Source organism: Rhinoderma darwinii, chromosome 10 (assembly GCF_050947455.1).
Source record: "Rhinoderma darwinii isolate aRhiDar2 chromosome 10, aRhiDar2.hap1, whole genome shotgun sequence".
NCBI lineage: Eukaryota > Metazoa > Chordata > Amphibia > Anura > Rhinodermatidae > Rhinoderma > Rhinoderma darwinii.
In genome coordinates this window covers 26,112,848-26,135,050 of record NC_134696.1, presented here as the reverse complement: position 1 = coordinate 26,135,050, position 22,203 = coordinate 26,112,848, and the positions used below count along the sequence as shown (strand labels likewise).

The following is a 22,203-nucleotide window of genomic DNA, read 5'->3' as shown; positions in this document are numbered from 1 at the left end:
GCCGTGAATCCCTCATGATCAGCTGGGGAATTGTCGTTTAGCCATACATTTCCCCTGCTGGAGAAATGTAGTATTGCATGCTGTCCATTCATAAGAAGGAGGGACTGATCTTTCTTAAAATTGTAACTTTTTAAAAAAAAAATTTGACTTGTCAGAAGCTCTAATCTGGGGGCCCGGGCAAACTTTTGACATGTCCTAGTTCTGATTGGTGGGGATCCGGGCACGGAGACCTCCACAGATCGCTAAAACTAAGTGGCAGAAGCGCTCAGGTGAGCGCTGTGCCGCTTAGTTTCTGATCGGCTTTCCTCGGAGCGGTGTGTGAGCTCAATAGAAAGGAAAGCTTATCAGAAATGAAGCTGCACAACACTCACCCGAATGCTTCTGCCACTTCGTTTTAGCGATCGGTGGAGGACTCCATGCCCGGACCCCCACCGATCAGAACTATGACCAGTTACTATGACATGTCAAAAGTTTCGCTTTTAAAGAGGTTGTCTAATTGCAGACAACCCTTTTAATCTGAGGGGTCTGACTCCTGAGACCCCAGGCAAACAGCGGATTTTGACAAGGCAATATTCAGCCATATATTAATATCCCCTGCAGCGGTCAGGTAAATGGCTCACAGATCGGGACCCCTTTTTATAACCTCCATATACCCTAATAGGCATATAGATTATAATCGGTATGATCTGCAGTTAAGTTTTCCAAAACTGAAGTCATCGCAGCAAGAACTATTTTTTGTAAACAAGAAATGTTAAAGCAGAAACCCCAGCAGGTTAGGTGGGTGGCACATACATCACTTTCACACAACCTAGTGCTGCTCGCCATGAGTGTCGGGGGTGATGTCTGACTTTCTCGTGAAAGGGGGTCAGCACGTCCGGTGTGGTTTCCTGGAGAGCGCACATCTTCATTATCACACATCAACGTGACAAGGAAACGGGTTTTCAGCAAATCGTCTTTTACTTGGTTTTTGTTTACAATAAAGCGAGACATAAACAAAACAAACGCTGCGATAAGTCGGACTCTATTCAGTGTGCGCTCCCAGACGAATGTATCCATAGGGCCCCGTGTATCCAGCACATGCCTAAAGCGGGTCCTGGGCCAGTATGTAAGCCATAGGTTTTTTGTTTTTTTTTGTACTGTATTGGAAAGCGTTGTATGCCGATCTTTCCTATACAGAGGCATACAGTAAAAAAATAAAAATACCGCCCAATACCTATTGGCGATGTATGTTGACTTTGTTTGGTGACTGCATTGTGCCATTCCTCTGTTCTTGTCAGAGGCCATATTTACATGAGCGTGTCTGTTTAGCGTCTGCCAAAAACGGACCGGTGTTCCAAGTGTTTATTTTTCTCATCCATTTCCTCCTATGCAAGCACTTTGTGGTTTCGCTTTTTTTGTTCTGCATTTTCTAGCAACTGATCCGTGAAAAATGCACAGCACACCAATGTCGTCTGTATTCTGTCCATTTTTTTTAATGGGTGGGTTTAGTCCTCCAAAAACTGACCAGAGTAGGACATGCTGTAAGTTTCTCGAATTGGACACGCGTTCAGTGAAAAAAATAAAATCTGATGTGTGAATAGCCCTATTGACTTGTATGGGTCAGTGTGCTGTCCGTTGTTACCAGACGGCGCACAAACGAGAAATACGTTTGTGTGAATAAAGCCAGACTGTGTATGGTCACACCCCACTGACCAGGGGAATGGTTGCTCCTAGTTGTCAATTTATTCATACGTTTCCAGGAGGAATAAGAGAGGAACGACACAACGCAAAGTTCTGAGAAGAGATTCTATATGGTTTCTGTTTGGCTTTCCTTTCATGCGTTTCTCCGACGGGAAGGTCTAACGGAACCCATGAACAGAACCAGACGCTGATTTGAACGGGGCCTTAGGCCTCATTTACACGAGCGTGTGCGTTTTGCGCGTGCAAAAAACGCAGCGTTTTGCGTGCGCAAAAGGCACTTGACAGCTCCGTGTGTCATCCGTGTATGATGCGCGGCTGCGTGATTTTCGCGCAGCCGCCATCATAGAGATGAGGCTAGTCGACGTCAGTCACTGTCCATGGTGCTGAAAGAGTTAACTGATCGGCAGTAACTCTTTCAGCACCCTCGACAGTGCATTCCGATCACCATATCGCGTAACCTGTTAAAAAAAAAAAAGAGGTTCGTACTTACCGAGAACTTCCCGGCCGTTGCCTTGGTGACGTGCCTCTCGACATCTGGCCCCACCTCCCTGGATGACGCGGCAGTCCATGTGACCGCTGCAGCCTGTGCTTGGCTTGTGATTGGCTGCAGCTGTCACTTGGACTGAATTGTCATCCCGGGAGGTCAGACTGGAGGAAGAAGCCGGGAGTTATCGGTAAGTCAGAACTTTTTTTTTTTTTTTGACAGTCACGTATATTGGAATCGGAAGTCACTGTCCAGGGTGCTGAACCAGTTTAACTCTTTCAGCACCCTGCACAGTGACTGTCTCCTGCCGGGTTCGGTCAAAACGAGTTTGGCCGAACCCGGTAAAGTTCGGTTCGCTCATGTCTAAGACACTCCGTTCGGATGTTTGTAAACAGAAAAGCACGTGGTGCTTTTCTGTTTACATTCAGTTTGACAGCTCTTGCGCGAATCACGTAGTTCGCACGGAAGTGCTTCCGTGCGGCATGCGTGGTTTTCACGCACCCATTGACTTCAATGGGTGCGTGATGCGCGAAAAACGCACGATTATAGAACATGTCGTGAGTTTTACGCCACGCACTCGCGCAGCGCAAAATTCACGCATCGTCTGCACTGCCCCATAGAGTAATATAGGTGCGTACGACACGCGTGAAAAGCACGCGCGTCGCACGCGCGTATATTACGCTCGTGTAATATAGGTGCGTACGACTTGCGTGAAAAGCACGCGCGTCGCACGCGCGTATATTACGCTCGTGTAAATGAGGCCTTAAAAAGAAAAACTGATACTGTTATGCTTGGTGCAGGGCCCGAAGGGACGTTGAATGACCCAGACATTGAAAGAAAACCAAAGGTGTGCATCATGTAGTGCCCCCCTCAGGCCTGCTCTATGTATAACCGTGTGTCCGTTTTCCCTTGATTGATCCTTTACTCATGACGTTCTTAGTCTTACCAGTATTTTATTTGTTAGCGCAGCAGTTTGAGCTCCAGATCTTCTCTTTCAATTCTGATTAGGAAGTTGCAACCATTTGGCGGGTGTGGAGAACTCTTTAGTTTACCTATTCTTTACTCACCCTTTTTTCGTTCTCCCTATGGCCCCATGCACACGAACGTGTTTTTGCGGCCCCAATTCCCCCGAAAATCCACGGGAGAATTGCGGCCCCATTCTTTTCTATGGGGCCATGCACACGACCGTAGTTTTTGCGGTCTTTGCGCGGTCCGGGCTCATTGAAAACAATGGCGGCGGCCATGTGCATGTCCCGCGATTTGCGGGCGGCTTTCGGCTGACAGTCCGCAGCCGGCCGACCCGAAAATCACGGCCGTGCATACGGCTACGGTCGTGTGCATTTGCTGATGTGTTTCTGTTTTAGTAAACAACGGGACGTACCGGTTACCCCTACGCTGAGGTAGGACCATCCACATGACAGCCCACATCCCCCTGTGGTACCTTTTTTTTTATAATGCAAACTCCTCTTATGGTTTCCATAATTTTAATGGGAGGGTTCAGTCTGGGTTAAAAAATACAATATTTAAATTAATCCTACTTTATTTCTATTTATAAAAAAAAAAATATGCAGATGAAGTTATTTACATTTGAAGAAATTTAATCGAATTGAATGAAAACCGAAAATGTAAAACCACAATTCTGCTTTTGCTTCCTGTTCGGTGGAGATCTGATTTGGGGAAAGAACAGTGTATGTCAGGTGTGCCCACACAACCCGACGGTCTAGTCGTGTCATCACTTCAACTGCAGGCAAAAAAAGCTTCCACCGCCGACCAAATGTCACATAATGTCACCGGCCGAGAGCAAAAACAGGAAGCTTCCGCTGCTCGTATAACACCTGACCGGTGCAGGAGCGGTCACATAGTCCTCTCCTAGCACGTTGTCTTATATTGATGACTACGTGTTTTTAACACAGAAATTGTATACGTTTGATATTGACTCTTTATTGCACTTTTTGTTTCCTATGTGAAGAATCTCTGATTTTACTAAAGTGGCTGCAACGTAATAATATACAGTGATACAACGTAATATATGTCCGTGAGGTCTCCAAGTTCAGATCCTGGAAACATTGGCGTGATCAGTGTGCGGCTTACATAGATATTAATGTATATACTAACACTAGCCACATATTACAAGGCTGCTGTGTGATCCGTGCCAAGAGTGTTCATAAACTTTTTGCTTCCTAGGCAAAAAGTGAAATAAATCCCCCCCCCCCCCCCGCCCCCCTTTCAATGCCCCCTGGTGTCAGGGAAGGGTGTTGCCTGAGGCAAATGTATCTTACTGGTCATTCATTCCTGATCACTAGTGAAATTAAAGATAATTGGTAAAACCAGAGCAGCCCTTTGATTAATAAATGCCATTGACACGTATGGCATATCCACATGATCTGCTGTAAATGTCGGATAGTTGGTGCCCCGGAGGTCCCCTGACCACATCCAGCAACAGACTGGAGAGTTTGCAGCATATGTACAAGCTTGCTTGGCTGGCCCTTTCTGCAACTGTCGTAGAGTAAAGAGATCTGTGGACGTGCTTTACCATCTCTATTCAGTCTGCGGCTGGACGTGGCTGCCTCCTCTAGTGGAACAGGGTTCAGGGCACTCCCCGTTCTCCTGACACATCCCATGGAGAGGAGTGGTGCGGTTTCTGGGATGCAATGGGGTAGGCTACCTGTGGGATCATTGGCTAGTTTGCATATAGCCTGCCCATAAAAAGCAGAGCCTTCTATGGATGGATCCCGTGCATGGAGTATAGATTGACCAATCAGTGCTCTAGGAGTGCACATGAACATAGATGAGGACCAACTTTTAATACAATGCATCGTAGTTCTGATGTTTTATTTTATATATTTTTTTTTTTCTCAAGGGTGGACATGAATAAGGATAAACAGATAAGTGCGCAAGAAATGCAGCGCTGGATCATGGAGAAGACTGAAGAGCATTTTCAGGAGGCCGTAAAGGAGAATAAGCTTCATTTCCGAGCTGTAGATCCAGATGGTGATGGTAAGTAATGACTTTGCCTAACGTTGTAGTGTCCGAACTGTGTCCCCATAAGAATAAATTGTAGAGCAAAAAGGGTCACTGTGTTCTCAAGATAAATAGAATTAGTCAAATGTCTTTAGTCCAGCATTAACTCTTTTGCTGCCGCGGCAATTTTCACTCTTTTGACATATACAAATAAAACCTAAATTATATAATAAAGAAAATCGTATCATCCTCTATAGCGATGTCTTTTCTGAAAGTAGACCTTGTAAAAATGCCACCCAGCACTTTACATTCATGGGCGCCTTCATGCAATTTTGCATCAAAGTGTAACATTGTGTTACAAACATGGTTATTTTTATGTTGTGTTTTTTTTTTTTTTTATCTAAAAGTCTTCTCCAAGCAGAGACTGAGATGAGCAACACCTCCTCAAAATAAACGTTTAACATGTGCAGAGTTCATACGTATCACCTATGCCTATATCTTTGTGCACGTATCTTCACATAATTGCCAGAACTGAAGAAACCAAAATATCTTCTAGACACAGAGTTGACAATTACAATCTGCTCATCTTCGATCCCCTTTAGTAGGAGAAAAAAGAGCACATGTCGCTGTGATAACCTGAAGAAAACTTCCTGTATCCCCCCTCCCCCCTCCTGGGGGCTGTACTGGGGAGAGACTATAGTAATAGACTGTGATCTTTCCTCCTGTCACTTGCAGCATTGTCATTGACTCCCTTCCCCTTACACAGACACACAACTTTTCAGCCTGGTCCCCGACTTCAAACAATCGCTGCGCCCTGAATGTTGGACCTAGACTTTTGATACCAGAATCGAATCTTTAGCTTTATTCTCTAGTCACGTCAAGCATTTAAAGTCATGACTTATTACATACGTCCTCAGCAGTGAAAGGGTTAGTGCATAATGAATCTTCAAATATTCTGGATTATTGGACGGTCCCGTCAATACAGGACAACCTAAAAAGTTAGGTGGCCGTTGAGAATTTGTAGGCGTATTGGCTACCTGGATTTGTAATAATTTGGCTGAATACAGATAATAATCTGTCCTGGATAAGAGTGAAGCGGACTCTTTAGTGTCATGTCCGTTCCAGATCTCTCCCTCTGTTAAACATCAGTAATGTCAAGTGAGACCGAGGTGTGTCTTCCCCTAATTTTGGATTTAGTGTACTTTATAGGGTGCCCTATGCAAAACGTATACAATACACTTAGTGGAAATGATAGTCTGAAGTTTACTTTACCACCTCTCCGTTTGTACAGGATTTTTTACATCCAGACTGGCTTGTAAGCTGCTGGCAGGGGTCTGTACTTGTGAGCCGGGCTGTCTGACTTCCACCCACATACTTTATTCTTCTACATCCTGTTAGACCGCCTACAGCCCCTGCGCCTACATCTGACAGACTTTGTTTTCTACTGTGTCATCACCCAGTATCTGCAGCAGAGCTGGAAGAGAATTTGGATCTCACAAGATTAGGCAGGAGACGCTAATCCCATTTGCACTCAAACAAGTTTTTCACAGCATCCGAGTGGCACCCGATGGTTTTCACGGGCCCCTTTCACTTTTTATTGGGTGAGTCTGATCCGTGGAAACTGACCCGACTCTCTGATCTGTGGAAAGCTAGAACATGTCCTCTCTTTCCATGGATCACAGCCGGGACACGGGCCGTCGTGTGCATGAGCCTTCAGTCTTTTTGAAACTTTACAGGGACTGCCCAGTAATCCAGAACATTTGAAAACACGTCATCCACTAATCTTTTCACTTCCAAGGATGTATTTGTAATAAGTTGTGACTTTAAAAGATTCAATTTTGGCATCAAAGCTATAGGCACTATATTCAGGGTGCAGCACTTGTTTAAAGTCGGGAAGTAGGATGAAAAGTGGTTTTGTGGCTCCTTATGGGGAGGGGGGAGCTGCAAGTGGGAGCAGGAAGAAAGATCACAGCCCGTTACTGTCATCTCCCCCCCCAATACGGCCTTCAGTGACCCCAGGGTGTGGGGTACAGGAACTCACTCCATTATATCCATAGTGTTCTTCTTATCTCCTACTAAAGAGGTGATCAGAAGATGAGTAGTTGCACATCTAATCCACCGCTGCACATACTTGTGTCCGTACAGATCCCTTTAAAGGGTTTGTGCTAACTGCACACCTCTGTCCATATGAATGTCATAAGCTCGGGGGGCACCGTTAGGAACCCACCTCTCTCTCTTGGCTAGAGTGGAGAACCGCTGCAAAGAGGGACTCCGCTTGTGGACTCTGCACAGCCAAGTGTTATATGGTCAACCTTTCATTTCAAAGAACATCCATGGCTTCCCTTGACAAATGCTGATCACAAAGGGTTTCAGCAGCCAGACCCACAGATAAGTTTCTTGCTGGGGCAGCTAGAATTGGAGAAGTTGTCCAGCTGGAACTGACTGCTTTTTCCGTGGGAAATCTAACAGATACCCTAAAAGAAGAGAGAAAAAAACCCAAGCATCCTGAGCAGGACCATGTGTCCACCTCCACGCTACTTTATTATGTCCCGGGTGGGGTGTATAATTTGCATGTATGGCCCACCCTGCCCTCCAGCCAGTGCAGATCGCTTTTCTTAGGGCATCTGTCTCGGTGATGGACTCTCTGTAACTCTTTATCTCCATTACAATCATGACTCCAAATCCAGGAAATACGAATACAACTAATGGTCTCTTCTTCTAGATTACTGGTGAATAAATTATGTTAAAATGGTAGAATTCTACATATTCAATCTAAATATAATACCTCCTCTTCTTCAACCTGTCTCTTTTAGAAGTTTTCATATTTACTGTAAGGCTGGGTTCACACAGACTTTTTTGAAGCTGAAACCGCACAGCAAAACTCGTCAAAATCGGGCCGAAAATGCCTCCCATTGATTTCAATGGGAGGCGGAGGCGTCTTTTTCTCGCGAGCGGTAAAACAGTCTCGCGGGAGAGAGAAGGGACATGCCTTATCTTTGGGCGTTTACGCCTCTGACCTCCCACTGACCTCAATGGGAGGCAGAGAAAGCGTATTTCGCTGAGGTTTATGCCCGCGGCGCTCAATGGTTGCAGGCGAAAAATGCAGCGAAAATCGGCGTTCAGGCAAAGCAAAATCTGCCTCGAACTTCCAAACAGAATTGAGAGGCAGAATTTCCGCCTGCCAAAAACTCAGTGTGAACCCAGCCTTGGGCTGTGTTCACACAGTTTTTTGCAGGAGGAAAATTCTGCCTAAAAATTCCGTTTAGGATTTTGAGGCAGATTTTGACCTTCCTGCATGCTGTTTGCCGCGATTTTTGCAGCGTTTTTCACTCGCGCCCATTGAGTGCTACGGGCAAAAAAACTCAGCGAAATAGGCTTTCTCTGCCTCCCATTGATGTCAATGGGAGGTCAGAGGCGTAACCGTGTCAAGATAGGGCATGTCCCTTCTTTTTCCCACGAGGCGGTTTTACCTTTTGCGGGAGGAACCCGCCTCCCATTGAAATCAATGGGAGCCATTTTCGGCCGGTATTTGACGAGTTTTGCGGAGCGGTTTCCAAGCCAAAAAACGTCAAAATACTCCGTGTGGACAGGGCCTTAAAGAGGTTTTTCGTTTTTATATAAATATTTGTATACTATGTATTTTAATTCCTCACCATTTGAAGATGTTTGCGGTCAGTGAATGAGAACACTACATTGACTACATCCGAGAAAGTAAACTGGTACATGGCTAGTACTGCTCTCATCTGAGAAGTGGATACAATTGTATCTAGTGTAGACAATCCTCTGAGCTAAACAGCCTGGACTTCAGACTGACACATTGTAGCAAACCACAAGCTGCTGCTGATGTATTTCGCTCACAGAACATTGCCTAGACTGGATACAGTTGTATCTCCTTTTCAGCTGAGAGCAGGACTAGCTATGTACAGGGTTTGCAGCCTCTGAATGTGAACAAGAATGTTCTCATTCACTGACGGCAAGCAAGTATCTGGAAAATGGTGAGGAAATGAGACGTAAAGTATATTAGAAAGTTGTAAAACTTCTCATGTATACAATGATGAAGCTTTATATAAAATCAGAAAACTTCTTTATGCCAGATACTTACGTTTCTATGCCTCATAGTCTTCCATTCATGTTTTTGGGTAATGCAGGACATGTGTCATGGGACGAGTACAAGATCAAGTTCCTGGCCAGCAAGGGCTTCAATGAAAAGGAAGTCGCTGAGAAAGTGAAGAACAATGAGGAGCTGAAAATTGATGAAGAGAGTAAGTTTTACACTTGTATAATGTATGACGACTGGAGATCAGCAAACAGATTCGGTCAAAATTGAATTTAATTTGAATCTTCCAAAAGCTACGGATTTTCGCTGCGCACAAACGGCAAAATGGCGACTGCCGGCCAGCGCCAGCTACCATTTTACAGACACGAGAATAAAAACGGGGCAAAGAGATTAAATAAATACTATACTTGCTCTCCTTTGCGTACCTGCCAGCCTCCTGAGATTGCCGTTTTGTCCCATGTGACTGCTGCAGTGGTCACATGGGAAAAAACGAGAGTCTTACCTGCCGGCCTTCTGAGAAGACATTGTCCCATGTGACCACTGCATTCTGTGATTGGCTGCAGTGTTCACATGGGACAAAAAGTAGTCCTCTCAGGATAGGCAGGGACATGTCGCTGGGGAGGGTGAGTATGTTTTTTGTTTTTTGTTTTTTATTCTAGAGACAGAATCGCAAGTGCCCTGTTGGACTCTGATGTCTTCTAGGATTGTTTCCATCTTGGATACAGTCCTAGAAGACATCAGGGAGTCCGACAGGGCAATTGAATCGGCCCCCCGAACTAATTTTGGAGAATTCGCACATCTTTAATGAGCACACAGTTCCGTAACGTTCTTGTACGGTGACTTTCCTGCTTTATTCATTTCCTGATTTTAATGTAATCAAAATTACCCAATGATCCTTGTTTGTTTGAACTGCTCATTTCCTTCCTATATTTGGGCAGTTTCTAGATAAATAATGGGCTCATTTATAGTGTGTTTTCCCTCCACAGACTTTTTTATGACATATTCGCTAGAGGTGTTTGATAGAGACTCCTACAGGAAGGATCCACCTCTAACTCCTGACCTCGTTCCACCCGGTGAGGCAGCCGCTGGCCACTGTACCCGGGTGTAGATGGAATGGCGAGGCGGCAGTGCTTGCGTATGGCGTCATGTTCAACCAATAACAAAGTTTATCAAAAAGCCAATTCAAAGGTGAAAACCAATATGGCTGCACTTCCTGTTGGCACTTTTGCAAAAATGGCAAAAAATTAGTAAATCTGTTCGTAAAGTCGATATAATTACCTCCCGTTTCTGTTCTACCTTCTGATTTACTTGCGGTATATATGTGCAAATGCTCTTGAACTCCACCCAAATGTTTTTCAAGCTTTTCCTATATTAAGTCCTCGACGAGAGGTCGATCAGGGGAGTGAAGGGAATTTTTTTTTTTTTAATTTTTGGAAATTCGCTGTCACTTCCTGTCCCTGTACAGTGTAGGAACAGTCTTATTATGAATGAGTGGGCGTCACCTCCGGTTCTTTCTCTATCACTTTGAGTCATGACGGTAACAATAAAGGTACCAAACAAAACCTCTACAGCCGCATGCTAAAAGAAAAGGATTTCATTTGTGGGTTTAGAGTATTTAGAAAAGGAGTTGTTCTCATAGGGGGTCGCACTCCGATCCAATTTTTGAACCACAAAAAAGGCTTTGAATGTGGTGTTTTGTTTTGGTGTTTTTTGTATTTCTTTTCTTTTCATTTATTGGTTTGACAAATTGATCTAAAATTATTTATTTTTAAATATTCTACATGAAATATCAACAAATCTGATTTCAACTCTTTGCAATACTTATCATTCCTTTTTTGTTCACAAAATTGTTTTCTTTATGAAACCACACTTTTTTCAAGATCTAGGTATAATAGGATATTTGTGAAAAGTGACCGGCGCAAAGCTTGAATTGCGTTTTCAGATTTTGCGGCCCCTGTAAGTTTTTTCTAGATCTGTTGTAAGTAAAGGGGACAATTCATTCTCCTATATCAGATGGCAATTATTTTAGTTTGATTCCTAAATCCTGATCTTGGGGTCTGTCGGTGGAGAAGGGATGTGAACATACAGACCCATGAATGCACTACTTAAAGGGGTTGATTTGAATGAATCTGGGAAAACACTTCATTATGTCCACAGTACCAAGCTAAAAAATAACTGCGTTCTCTTCCGTGTCTCTGCACTGGACCAATGTTTACTGTGCTGTAGTGATGTCAACGTCCGCCAATCACAGTGCAGAATCACTCCAGCCAGGGCCGGCGTCCACACCCGGCGAACCAGTGCCGGGGCCTACTACCCTTGGGGGGGGGGGGGGGGGGCCCGCTCGGCCACCAGGTGCTGACGCTGCCATCTTCACAGCATCACTGTCCATATATGTGTCTAATAGAGATATATATATATATATATATATATATATATATATATATATACCTTAAAAAAGTTCTCTGCTTTGGCAATCCCTACTTGTTAAAAAATGTTTCTTGACAATAAGCTGATCACAAAGTGTCCCCCTGCTGGCGGTCCCAGCGATCAGCTGTAATCTGTGGAAAAACCTGGCAGTAAGGGCTCAATTTCCCAAGAGATGAGGATCCTGAATAGAGCACCCCCTTGGGTTTTCTGATCTGGACAACCACTTCAAGGGTACTTCTGTCACTTGCAGTACCATTTTCTACCATTGGTGGCAACAAATACTTTTTACAAAAATTCCGTAGACCCCACTGATTTCAGCTCTGTTAATTCAGAGATGAGGCTTAGTCAGGACACTGATTTCTGGTGTGACTGACCTTCCTCACGCAGAAATGGCCTTTTTTCCATTTTTGCAGCCATCCAAGATAAAATTATGCCCTTTTACATTTTCAAAACCATACCGGCGGGAAGATAATGATACTGGCAGCAATACTGCCTGTCATCTTACTGGTAGCGAGTTGTTGTTGTGTTCTGCATATATGAATGTACATGACAATTCTGCTTTTACTCTGACGGCAGTGCTTACTGTAAATGAGTCAGTTGTGGGGTGACAGGTGCACTCGCAAAACAACATAAAAACCTGTCAGCTGTCACCTACAGAACTGAACTTGATCTAATTATGCAGAGAGTGCAGCCTTGTGTTATGTGACTGGTATGGGCTGGACAGATTCTACACCAAGGTCCTTGCTTTTTCTCTAGAGTTAGATCTAGAATTAAAGGGGAATTCCGGTCCATGAAATTAAGGTTATTCAATGTATAATATTTTCTGTATCCATTCCTCAATGTTTTCGAGATCTCTGCTTGCTGTCATTCAAAAGGTACCTTCTTTGCTTATTTGCAGCGGCTAGACATGTCCTGACCATCTGTTGGACTCACAGGTGCACAGCTCATTCCCATACATTTATTTGCGCTCTGTCTTGTAACGAGCCATTAAGCCCCATTCACAGATGGCCGCAGAGATATTAAAACCATAGCCAAAAAAAAGGACCGCAATTCTGCAAGCTGGTACATCTGTGTTTTTGGTTTTTCTGCAAATGTTTCTAGAAAATGTTTCTGTAGCTGCTTCTAAGATCTGTACAGGTTTTAACCCCTTGTAGACACAAACCTAATGTAATGGTGTGCATTGTGACTGTTCCCTCTTGCCTTAGGCTATGCTGTCAGGCCTAATGTCGTGTATGTTTGGGCAAAAAAGTATTCTAGACTACAGTCATATAATTTTGAAAGGCGCTGTACTCCATATATACCAGCAGGGATTGTAATGTTGCGAGCAGCTCATTGGACACTCCGAATTTAAGGGAATCTCCAGCTTTGTGAACATTTGTTAAATATTTACTATTCCTGTTTCTGACCATATGCAGTTTTCTAATATACTTTGTATATTATTTCTAGCTTTTCAAGATCATTGCTGTCAGTGAATAGCAGGGTCAACGTTGATAGGAGGAAAAGCTGTCCTGGTCATGTGGTGATCGCACAGGCGAGCTGCTTGTTATAGTCTCAGCGTAGTTATCAGTCGTGCAGCTGTGTGATCATCACATGACCAGGACAGGTTTTCATTCTATGGATGTTGACAATTAAACTTCCAATTCACTGACCGCAAGCATGGATCCATGAAGAATTGATGCAGAATGTATGTTAGAAAATTGTATAACTATATTTATTTGCTGAAACCAAAATACTCTGCTTTGTAATAGCTGGCTGCACTGTGCCGCTAGGTCCGCACGTACTGTAATCTGTTTGCATGTGAATGCAATAGTTCTCTATCCCGCACATGCTGATGGTGGAATTTGTAAATGTCATCGCAGAAAATCTCTGCAAGTGTAGAGTCTCCATACTGACGTGCATTGTTTCAGCAGGACGGCAGCATCTTCAGATCCATCTGATGACATGTTAATTTTCTCTGTTTCCAGTGGTCCGATAACCTTTTACAATGCATCGTCTTTAGGCACTGTTCACATCACATCTGAGCCATCCGTCAGACATATAAGTTGGGAGTATGCTGACGTAGGGCTCTGACGCACGCCACTATAAAGTCATACGTCACCCATAGGCTCCCATGTTAAAAAAAAATACGCAGGCTATGTGTGTTTTTAGTGTGTGTGACGCTCCTGCATAGAAAAGCGTAGTAGCCTGATGGAGGCCAAAAATACACTTTTTGGTCTCCGTCGGATGAATTTGCATAAACGCAACCAAGTTTGGATACGTTCAGTCTGCAATAGAACATAGAGATGTTTATCTGTTTTCTGTTTTTCCCTTTCTCACAGCACAGGAAGTACTAGATAACCTTAAAGACCGCTGGTTTCAAGCCGACAACCCACCAGCTGACCAACTCCTGAACGAAGAAGAGTTCCTGTCTTTCCTACACCCAGAACACAGCCGGGGGATGCTTAAGTTCATGGTGAAAGAGATCATTCGTGACCTAGGTATGACCATGACTTTACATTGTTTTCCACATACATACATATTCTTCTCAATGAAGACTATATAAAGATAGAGGTTGACTCGCTAATATCCCAAACCTTAGAAAATTTAGTACTACAACCACGATTCAGAAATACAACCTTCTCAAAAGGTATTACAGAATTTACCAATCCCTTCCAATAACCAATGGATGGAGGTCGATCATTCATCCAATGTTGTGCTATTGTTTTCCGTGCTAGAAACAGAGTTTCTCTCAAGAAAATTCTAGTATGGTGATTCCATGTCTCCCCATCCAGTATACCAAACACACATATCTTAGGACATAAAGGGACGCCTACATGCAATAAGGACGATAACAGGGATAGTATGTCGTTCCAGAAGTCCCTAATGACCGTGCATGACCATATCATATGCCAAAAATCTGCCTCCGGAACATGGCATCTCAGACAGTCTGAAGAAGGCAAACGTCCCATTTTGTATATCCTAACCGGGGTCAGGTATGCCTGGTGTATTATATATAACTGGATCATTTTATTGTTTGCGGATGGGGAAACCTGAAGATGAGACTCCAAAATATCATCCCACTCATCTGTCTGGATGGTAGGAATCCACCGTTTCCATCTACTCTCTACAGCAAGTGGTGTGGAATTCACCGTGACGGATAACAAATGGGTATATAGAGCGGATATCAGGCCACGTGGACCCTGGGAGTTAAGAATCCCTATCAGTGGAAAGGAAGAGATTAAGTTATTTCTCAAGTGATGGAATTGGGTTTGTAAAATATGTCGGGTCTGTAGATACCTATGAAAATGGGTGCGTGGTATGTCATACTTAGTCTGCAACTGAGTGAATGAAAGTAGGACATTATCCTCATATAGGTCCCCTATAGTTCCAATAGCTGGAGATAACCGCGGGGGCATTAAAGGAAAGTAAGAAGCATTGTTCCATAAGGGCATTTCAGACACAATATCCCTGCAACCCAGCTGCTTTTTCGCTTGTCTCCAAACCACACGGGCCAGCTTGTGTAAGGGCAGGGGTTTAATATGAGCAGGGAGAGAATTTACTTCAAGGGAGCCGAGCAGACATTGACTCCCAAGTACATGTGCCAAATGGTGCTCTGAGTTGGGAAGGTCCTTTTCAGGCATCCAGGAACTTAAAGTTTTCAGTTGACCTGCTAAATAATGTACAAAGAAATCTGGTAGAGCCGTCCCTGCCAGTGCCTTAGGCCTTTGGAGCGTGGACAACCTGAGTTTATGTCTAGAATTTCCCCATATAAATGGTGATAACAAGGAGTTGAGCTGTTTAAAAAAGTATTTAGGTACGACCACCGGACTATGCTGCCATGCCAACATTTTGTCTTGTAACCATATTGGCTGCCGACGTTCTGTCTTCACAGACCAAGATGGAGATAAGAAGCTGACGCTGTCTGAGTTCATTTCTCTTCCCATGGGCACAGTAGAGAACAAACAGGCGCAGGATATCGATGATGAATGGGTACGAGACCGAAAGAAAGAGTTTGAAGAGGTTATCGATGGCAACCATGATGGTATTGTTACAATGGAAGAGCTCGAGGTAAGGAGGCGGCTGTATGTTTTATAAAGTCTTCTTGTGCAGCCAATGAGAATAATACAAGTTAATGGGTCTCTCAACCCAAATCTAAAAATCCCTGGGGTAGTGAAGATATTTGCAGTGTGAATGACGCTTTGAAGTTTTTTTTAGCAGCTTCTTGGGTTGTGTCTGGTATTGGGCAGGGGCTTCTATTTAGAATAACAGCTGCTGCACTGATCATGAAATATTTTCAGGGAGAATGCGTTTCGTATCTCACATGAAGTGAAGGGGATTTAAAAGTTTTTTTTTTTCCCTTTAGCCAAAGCGGAGAGCCGCTGCAAAGAGAGACTCCCAGATCAGGGCATTGGAGGGCAAGCTTGTATAGTCGCCCTCCAGAGAAACAAATCCGAACAGTCCACACGTTCCATAACTGAAAACCTTTCCAATGGAGCGCCAACACGTATGATTGACCTACACCCCACCACCCGCTGCGGAGACTAAAACCCGCCTGGGGTCTAAACAAACTCTTGTTTACATGTAGCGTGTCCGTATGTGGAATGTGTCTCTAACCTCTGTGGATGCATCCCGTGTACGCTGTACCTATGAAACCCCGCACCTATATTCCCCTTATAATCTTAAGGATGGGTTCACAGCTGTGTGAGAGTTTCCGTTCTAGTTCTGCTCCTATGACAGAGCAGAAGTAACGGAAATACTGGAAGCGCCGGTTCTGTTGTACGACGGACACCACCGGGGGCTGACGGATCCCATTGACTTTAGGGGGGGTCTGTTAGGGGGTCAATGGTTTTCTGGAAAAAATTATAGTGTAGCCTGATGCAACGGCGATGGAGTCTCCAACACAGATGTGAACGAGGCCTATGATTTCTATATGATGAAGGATGAGCTCATTGAATTCTCTTATGTGTTTTGCAAGATTTGTAAAGTTCTGGAGAACCCCTTGAAGTGTTAAAGGGTAACTAAACTTTAAAAAACATTTGGCATGTCATAGTGACTTGTCAGAAGTTTTAATCGGTGGAGGTGCGAGCGCTAAAACGAAGTGGCAGAAGCGCTCGGGTGACCTCTGTGTCGCTTAATTTTTTAACCGTTTTCCTTAGAAATCCAAGCCAGCGGTGTATGGGCTCATAGACTTTCTATTGAACCCATACACCGCTCCGAGGAAAATCGATTAGAAACAAAGCAGCACAGCCCACATCCGAGGGCTCTTTTTTTCGCTTTAGCGATCGGTGGAGGTCTCAGTGCTCGGACCCTCAATCGATCAAAACTTCTGACGTGTCACTATGACATGTAAAAAGTTTAGTTACACTTTAACCCCGAGACTCTGCGGCGTCTGCTATACATGTTGCTGCTGTATTGTAGTTTCATTTCTTAGACGGACCGTCAGGGGGTTTTTACTGGAAATCGAACTCTGAAAACTTAATAGGTTTGTCTTCGAAAAAACACCTTCTGTTAGCCAAGTCTCTGGGTGGACAAGAAGTGACACAGATGTTATGTCCTGTTCGTTTCCTCTAATGTGGAAATTCACACGCCAGGTCATCACATTCGATGGTAACAAAGTGGCAAAAAAGGAAAAACAAAAAGGAGATTCTATTTTATGTTTTGGGTTAGTAAATATATTTTATTATAAACCAGTTTAAGTCCCAGAGTATTTTAGACCATCAGTTCCGGTTTAGGTTATATTCACATCTGCGTTGGAGGCTCTGTTGTACCCCGGTATAAGTTGAACAGTCTTAGCTGTTTTTAGTACATGTTGGTTTTAACGGCTACTTAGTTTGTTGGACTATAAATGTGATTTTATCATTTTTATTAAATTTTTATTTTAATTCTGTCAGTGTCTAATAGCTAGACAGCATAAACTCAGGCCAGGCAGGCACAAAATGACGCAAATTTGTGTAAGCTGAATAATAAAAGCTCATAATTATGATTCATCCTAGAGAAAAGCTGCACCTTAAACCTCCTCTTACTACTATTCGCATTTGTTTTTGATAACATTGAATTTCCCTAAAATGTTCAGGTTTTTTTTGTTTTTTTTTTACTGGGCCTCATTAGTTCCTGACCTTTTGCCTGGTAATGGCTTTCACTGTAGTCTTTGAGCAAATTGTGAGTTGTCTTTTGGATCTCCCAGTGTGCTGTCATTAATTTTAATTGATTTGTCGTTAGTCGTGTTCTAGCACTGAGGGTGCGTCCAACCGTAGCAGTTTTTTTGCGGTTTCCAGAAAGCTGTGTCAAAAACCCAGCAGTGTTAAGAAACTGAAGCGTTTTTGCAAAAATGGTGACAAAACAGTGACATTTGGTCCCATCCCTTACACCTCCTGTTGTATCACCCGTTTCACCACCTAAGCAATGGTATTTGTTGACTATTTTATTAATTATAGGGGGTGTCCCATTTAGAATCCGAGCAGAGAGTGGCTACTAAGAGCTTCTTATACTTTGGAGGACCTGACCTGTCCATAAATTTCATGGACAGCCAATTGTTTTCTAAAGGGACTATGTAATACTTAATTTACCATGTGGTGGCGCTGCAGGAGAATAGATCCCTTTCTGCTGGGTCCCAGCAAAGGAACAATCTGTGATCTGCTTATTTTCTGAGGACCCTTCTAACAAAAAGAGGTTGTAATAGAAATGTGCTGAAAAAAATTGCAGAGGTATTAAAGATCAGGTATAATTCTAAGATTAATATAAAGGGTTATTCCCATCGTTGGGATGTGCCATCACTTCCTGATCGGTTGGGGTCCGACTGACGTGACCTCCACTGATCCTGAAAATGAAGGGGCTGCTTTAGCGCTATGTCCCCTTCATAGTTTTTTCCTGCTCAGGAGGGAAGGGCCCAGTTTGACTATTCTGTGTAGGGCACCGCAATAACTTGTCTCGGCCTCGGGGTCCCCCCATAAGAAGAAGGTTGGAAATTACAGCTCGAAGAACAGTCCAGAGGGAGCCTGACTAAATATTATTTTGAGGATAAATTTTTGAAAGGTAAAATATTGGATTCCTGAGCTGATCTGTCTGACCTGGAATTATACTTCAACATTAATAACATGGCTTGTGTGTTCTTGCAGGAGTACATGGACCCCATGAATGAGTACAACGCTCTAAACGAAGCAAAACAAATGATCGCCGTGGCGGATGAAAACCAAGATCATCACTTGGGCCTAGTCGAGATCCTTAAATATAGTGAATACTTCACAGGCAGCAAACTGATGGACTACGCTCGCAACGTTCACGAGGAGTTTTAAGTTTCAGCCGTTCATCCAGATGATTCTTCCTGCCCCTTAGGCGGAAAAGTTCTTTCTTTTGGCTAAAGGGCTTTTCTTTTCGCTTAATGGGAGGATCCGCACCAGTTTTGCTGCTACTCTACCTGTGTATTCTTAGTGTGCAGTATTGAGTGGGGACCGTCGCCTTCCCCCACCATTTGCGACCTTCGTGGCAGAATTTGCACATAAAAAAATGGCTTTTATTTGCTTAGGCGATATCGTTCATCCTGTTCATGACTTGGATCGCCTGCAGGGTGCGCTCTCTACGGCCGATGAGATCAGGCGACGCAAAAAAGAAAAAAAAAAACAGACAGGACTTGGTAATGATAAACAGTGAACCGTCCGTGTAAAGTGTATTATATAACAGATCTTATGTTTATATGAAAATGTAACTATTTATACATCCTGCCTTTTACTTTTTCTCATTCATATCAGTTCATTACCTGAAATGAAATTACCTTTCTTTTTTTTTCTCCACGAGCACCACTGAGTTATAAGCAGTGTTTGCAGTTCATTAAATAATCCCTTTGTACTCCAGGTCAGCGAGGGTCCCGGAGGTCTCACCCCCACCTATCGTAACGTACTGTGACGCTTGGCGACTACCGTCATTCAGCAAATTGAGGGACAGCAGCTCCTGTATGCCTAATATTTTTTTTTATTGTTCCAATGCATCTAAAAATAAGTGAAGCAACTCTGTAAATAGTCTTGATTAAAAATCTACAGTTTTGTGTATACAGCTCCCATGCAGATCTGTGTCTCTCCATGGGTACAGACTACAAACTGTAGTCTGATCCTCCATTCTTTTTTTTTCCACCTGTACACTACTTGATAACCTACCGAATGTGTGTAGGGGTCAGATGGGAGCATAGTTTAGGGTCAGACTAGAGAGTTTGTAGTCTGTAACCATAGAGACATATAGGTCTGCGAAGGAGCTGTAGACCCAAGAGTGTTACATTTTTATTTTATTTGCACTTAAAGGGGTTGTTCAGCAATAGAAAAAGATGGCTACTTCCAAAAACAGCGACACACCTGTACACCGCTTGTGTGTGTGTAGCATTGCAGCTTAGTCCCAATCACTCCAGTAAAGCTGAGCTGCAATACTAGACACACTCCAATGACCGGTGTGGCGCTGTTTCTGAAAGAGAGCAGCCATTTTTTCTTTAACCCTGTATACTACCTCTTTAAGCAATAAAAAAATGGTGTACATTAATTTTTAAAAAGTTCTCACCCTAAATTTAATTCTCAAAAAGATCGGATTAATACGACCAGCTCGATGGTGAAACTTTTCTGCTTTCAGAACAGAGCTAGTCCAGCGTTGGGCTGAACACGAGTCATTTGAGAGAGTCTGGTTACTATGGATACACTGTCTTTACCATGGGGTAGTCAGGTAGCATGTCCCTACTAACCAGTCTGTCTCAGATTATTTAGGTCTTCAGTTCAAGGATGAATTTGCACTCAGTCAGAAAGGATAAGGCGGCTTGGCAGTACTCTTACTAGACTTTTAATATTGGCCAACTTATATTTGCCTAAAAAAATGTAAACTTTTTTTTGTTTGTTACATTTATTGTACTTCCCTAAAAAAAAGTTAACTTTTAGGACATATGTGACCGAGACGAAGGAAACCATGCAGACCATGACACAGCAAGTTCCTGATCGTAAACCTTTATGTTAAAACCACACATATTGAGGAATACAGTTCAGCACATAAATATGCGGAGGGAGAATCTTCCCGGCTCCTGGGCCAATTCCAATATTGTACAATACAGGGAACGTAAACGTCATAATCCTGATTTTCTTTTTTTTTTTTTTTTTTTTTTTTCTAATAATCGTACGATATTATATGTTTCATGAAGCCGGATACAAAGCGAGATCATAGATGGTGTGTTTTTTCGTATTACTAAAAAAGTTTTGTTTTATGTCCTGTGTATTGTGTTCTATGGATATGATCTCATGTAATTTTGGTGATGGGTCTATTTCTGCATCATTTGGTGGACTGTGTTTGCTATGCAGATGTAGCAGTGCTGATTGTCATTGAAGTCCTACATTGGCTCTGCACTGCGATGGCCGCATGCACACAAGCGTATTACAGCTCCGCACAACCTCCAAGCCGTAATGTAGACTTCTATGTGGCCACACTATACCTCCGTATGCCTCAGTTTTTTCTGTCAGATTCCACCGGTTGCCATATTACAGGAGGTATTAACCTCTAAAATTGGCTCCATATTACGGCTCTGTCTATGGCGGTATGTGTGCATGAGGTCTAAGGGTATGTTCACACGCAGTAGCAAAATACGTCTGAAATTACAGTGCTGTTTTCGCCTGAAAACCGCTCCTGATTTTCAGACGTTTTTGTAACTACTCGCGTTTTTCGCGGCCTATTTTACGGATGTTATCGGAGCTGTTTTTCAATGGAGTCACTGAAAAATGGCTCCAAAAACGGCCCAAGAAATGACATGCACTTCTTTGATGCGGGTGTCTTTTTACGCGACTTCTTTAGACAGCGACGCGTAAAATTACACCTCATGGGAACAGAACATTGTAATTCCCATTTAAAGCAATGGGCAGATATTTGTAGGCGGAATGGAGCCGTTTTTTTCAGGCGTAATTCGAGGCGTAAAACGCCCGAATTACGTCTGAAAATAGTGCGTGTGAACATACCCTAATTGTTATGCAGTAGGTTTGTCGGCCGTCTCCTATGGATATCCTGATGCTTTAAGCAGCGATATATTACGTCTTGCGAGTGTCAGATGATGTGCTCAACTCTGCTACATCTGTACATAGTTCTTAGACCATTGGGATTGGGTGGATCATGTGAGGGAGAAGTGGCCGTGGTGGAGAGAGATCATCACTTAGATATGTGTAATTTATTTTTCTACATCGGTTTAATAATGACCTATTTTCTATAGATAACATTGTGCACCAAAGTCATCCGTTTTATTCTGCTTCTGAAGAAATAAAGGAATCTGTATCTCATTACTGGACTAGGTTTTTTCTGTAGAATTTGCAGGAGATACCTGGAAAAAGGTTCAAAAATCGACTCTCTGCTGTGGAGAAAGGGCAATTTGGTTATTAACACATTGAACCCTTCAGTTTTTTTTTTCTGCCTGCAATATCCTCCATGTGAACAGGGCCTTATGGATTTCGTTCCCTTCCGGGTTGGACATTCATGAGAGGGAAGTAGGAAAATATTTAAGAAATGTATTCCATCTTTCCTTCGCTAGTGCTGTTCTTGAAAAATGACAAATATATCCATGTAAATACGACCCTCGTTAGAGGGGTCCCCAAGTTTAAACAGCCCCAGTTTT

At 43.3% G+C, this 22,203-nt stretch overlaps 1 protein-coding gene across 1 annotated transcript in view; it reads left to right on the top strand.

Annotated features, from left to right (window-relative positions):
* The window catches only part of SDF4 (stromal cell derived factor 4), a 35,629-nt gene extending 13,758 nt beyond the window's left edge, over positions 1 to 21,871 (top strand). Inside the window, exons 3-7 of the mRNA XM_075839572.1 lie at positions 5,025 to 5,161; positions 9,274 to 9,387; positions 13,928 to 14,086; positions 15,481 to 15,656; positions 18,704 to 21,871. Of these exons, the coding sequence (XP_075695687.1) occupies positions 5,025 to 5,161; positions 9,274 to 9,387; positions 13,928 to 14,086; positions 15,481 to 15,656; positions 18,704 to 18,880 (763 nt within the window). The 3' untranslated portion in view covers positions 18,881 to 21,871. The remainder of the gene's footprint in view (positions 1 to 5,024; positions 5,162 to 9,273; positions 9,388 to 13,927; positions 14,087 to 15,480; positions 15,657 to 18,703) is intronic.
* Positions 21,872 to 22,203: the final 332 nt, after the last annotated feature.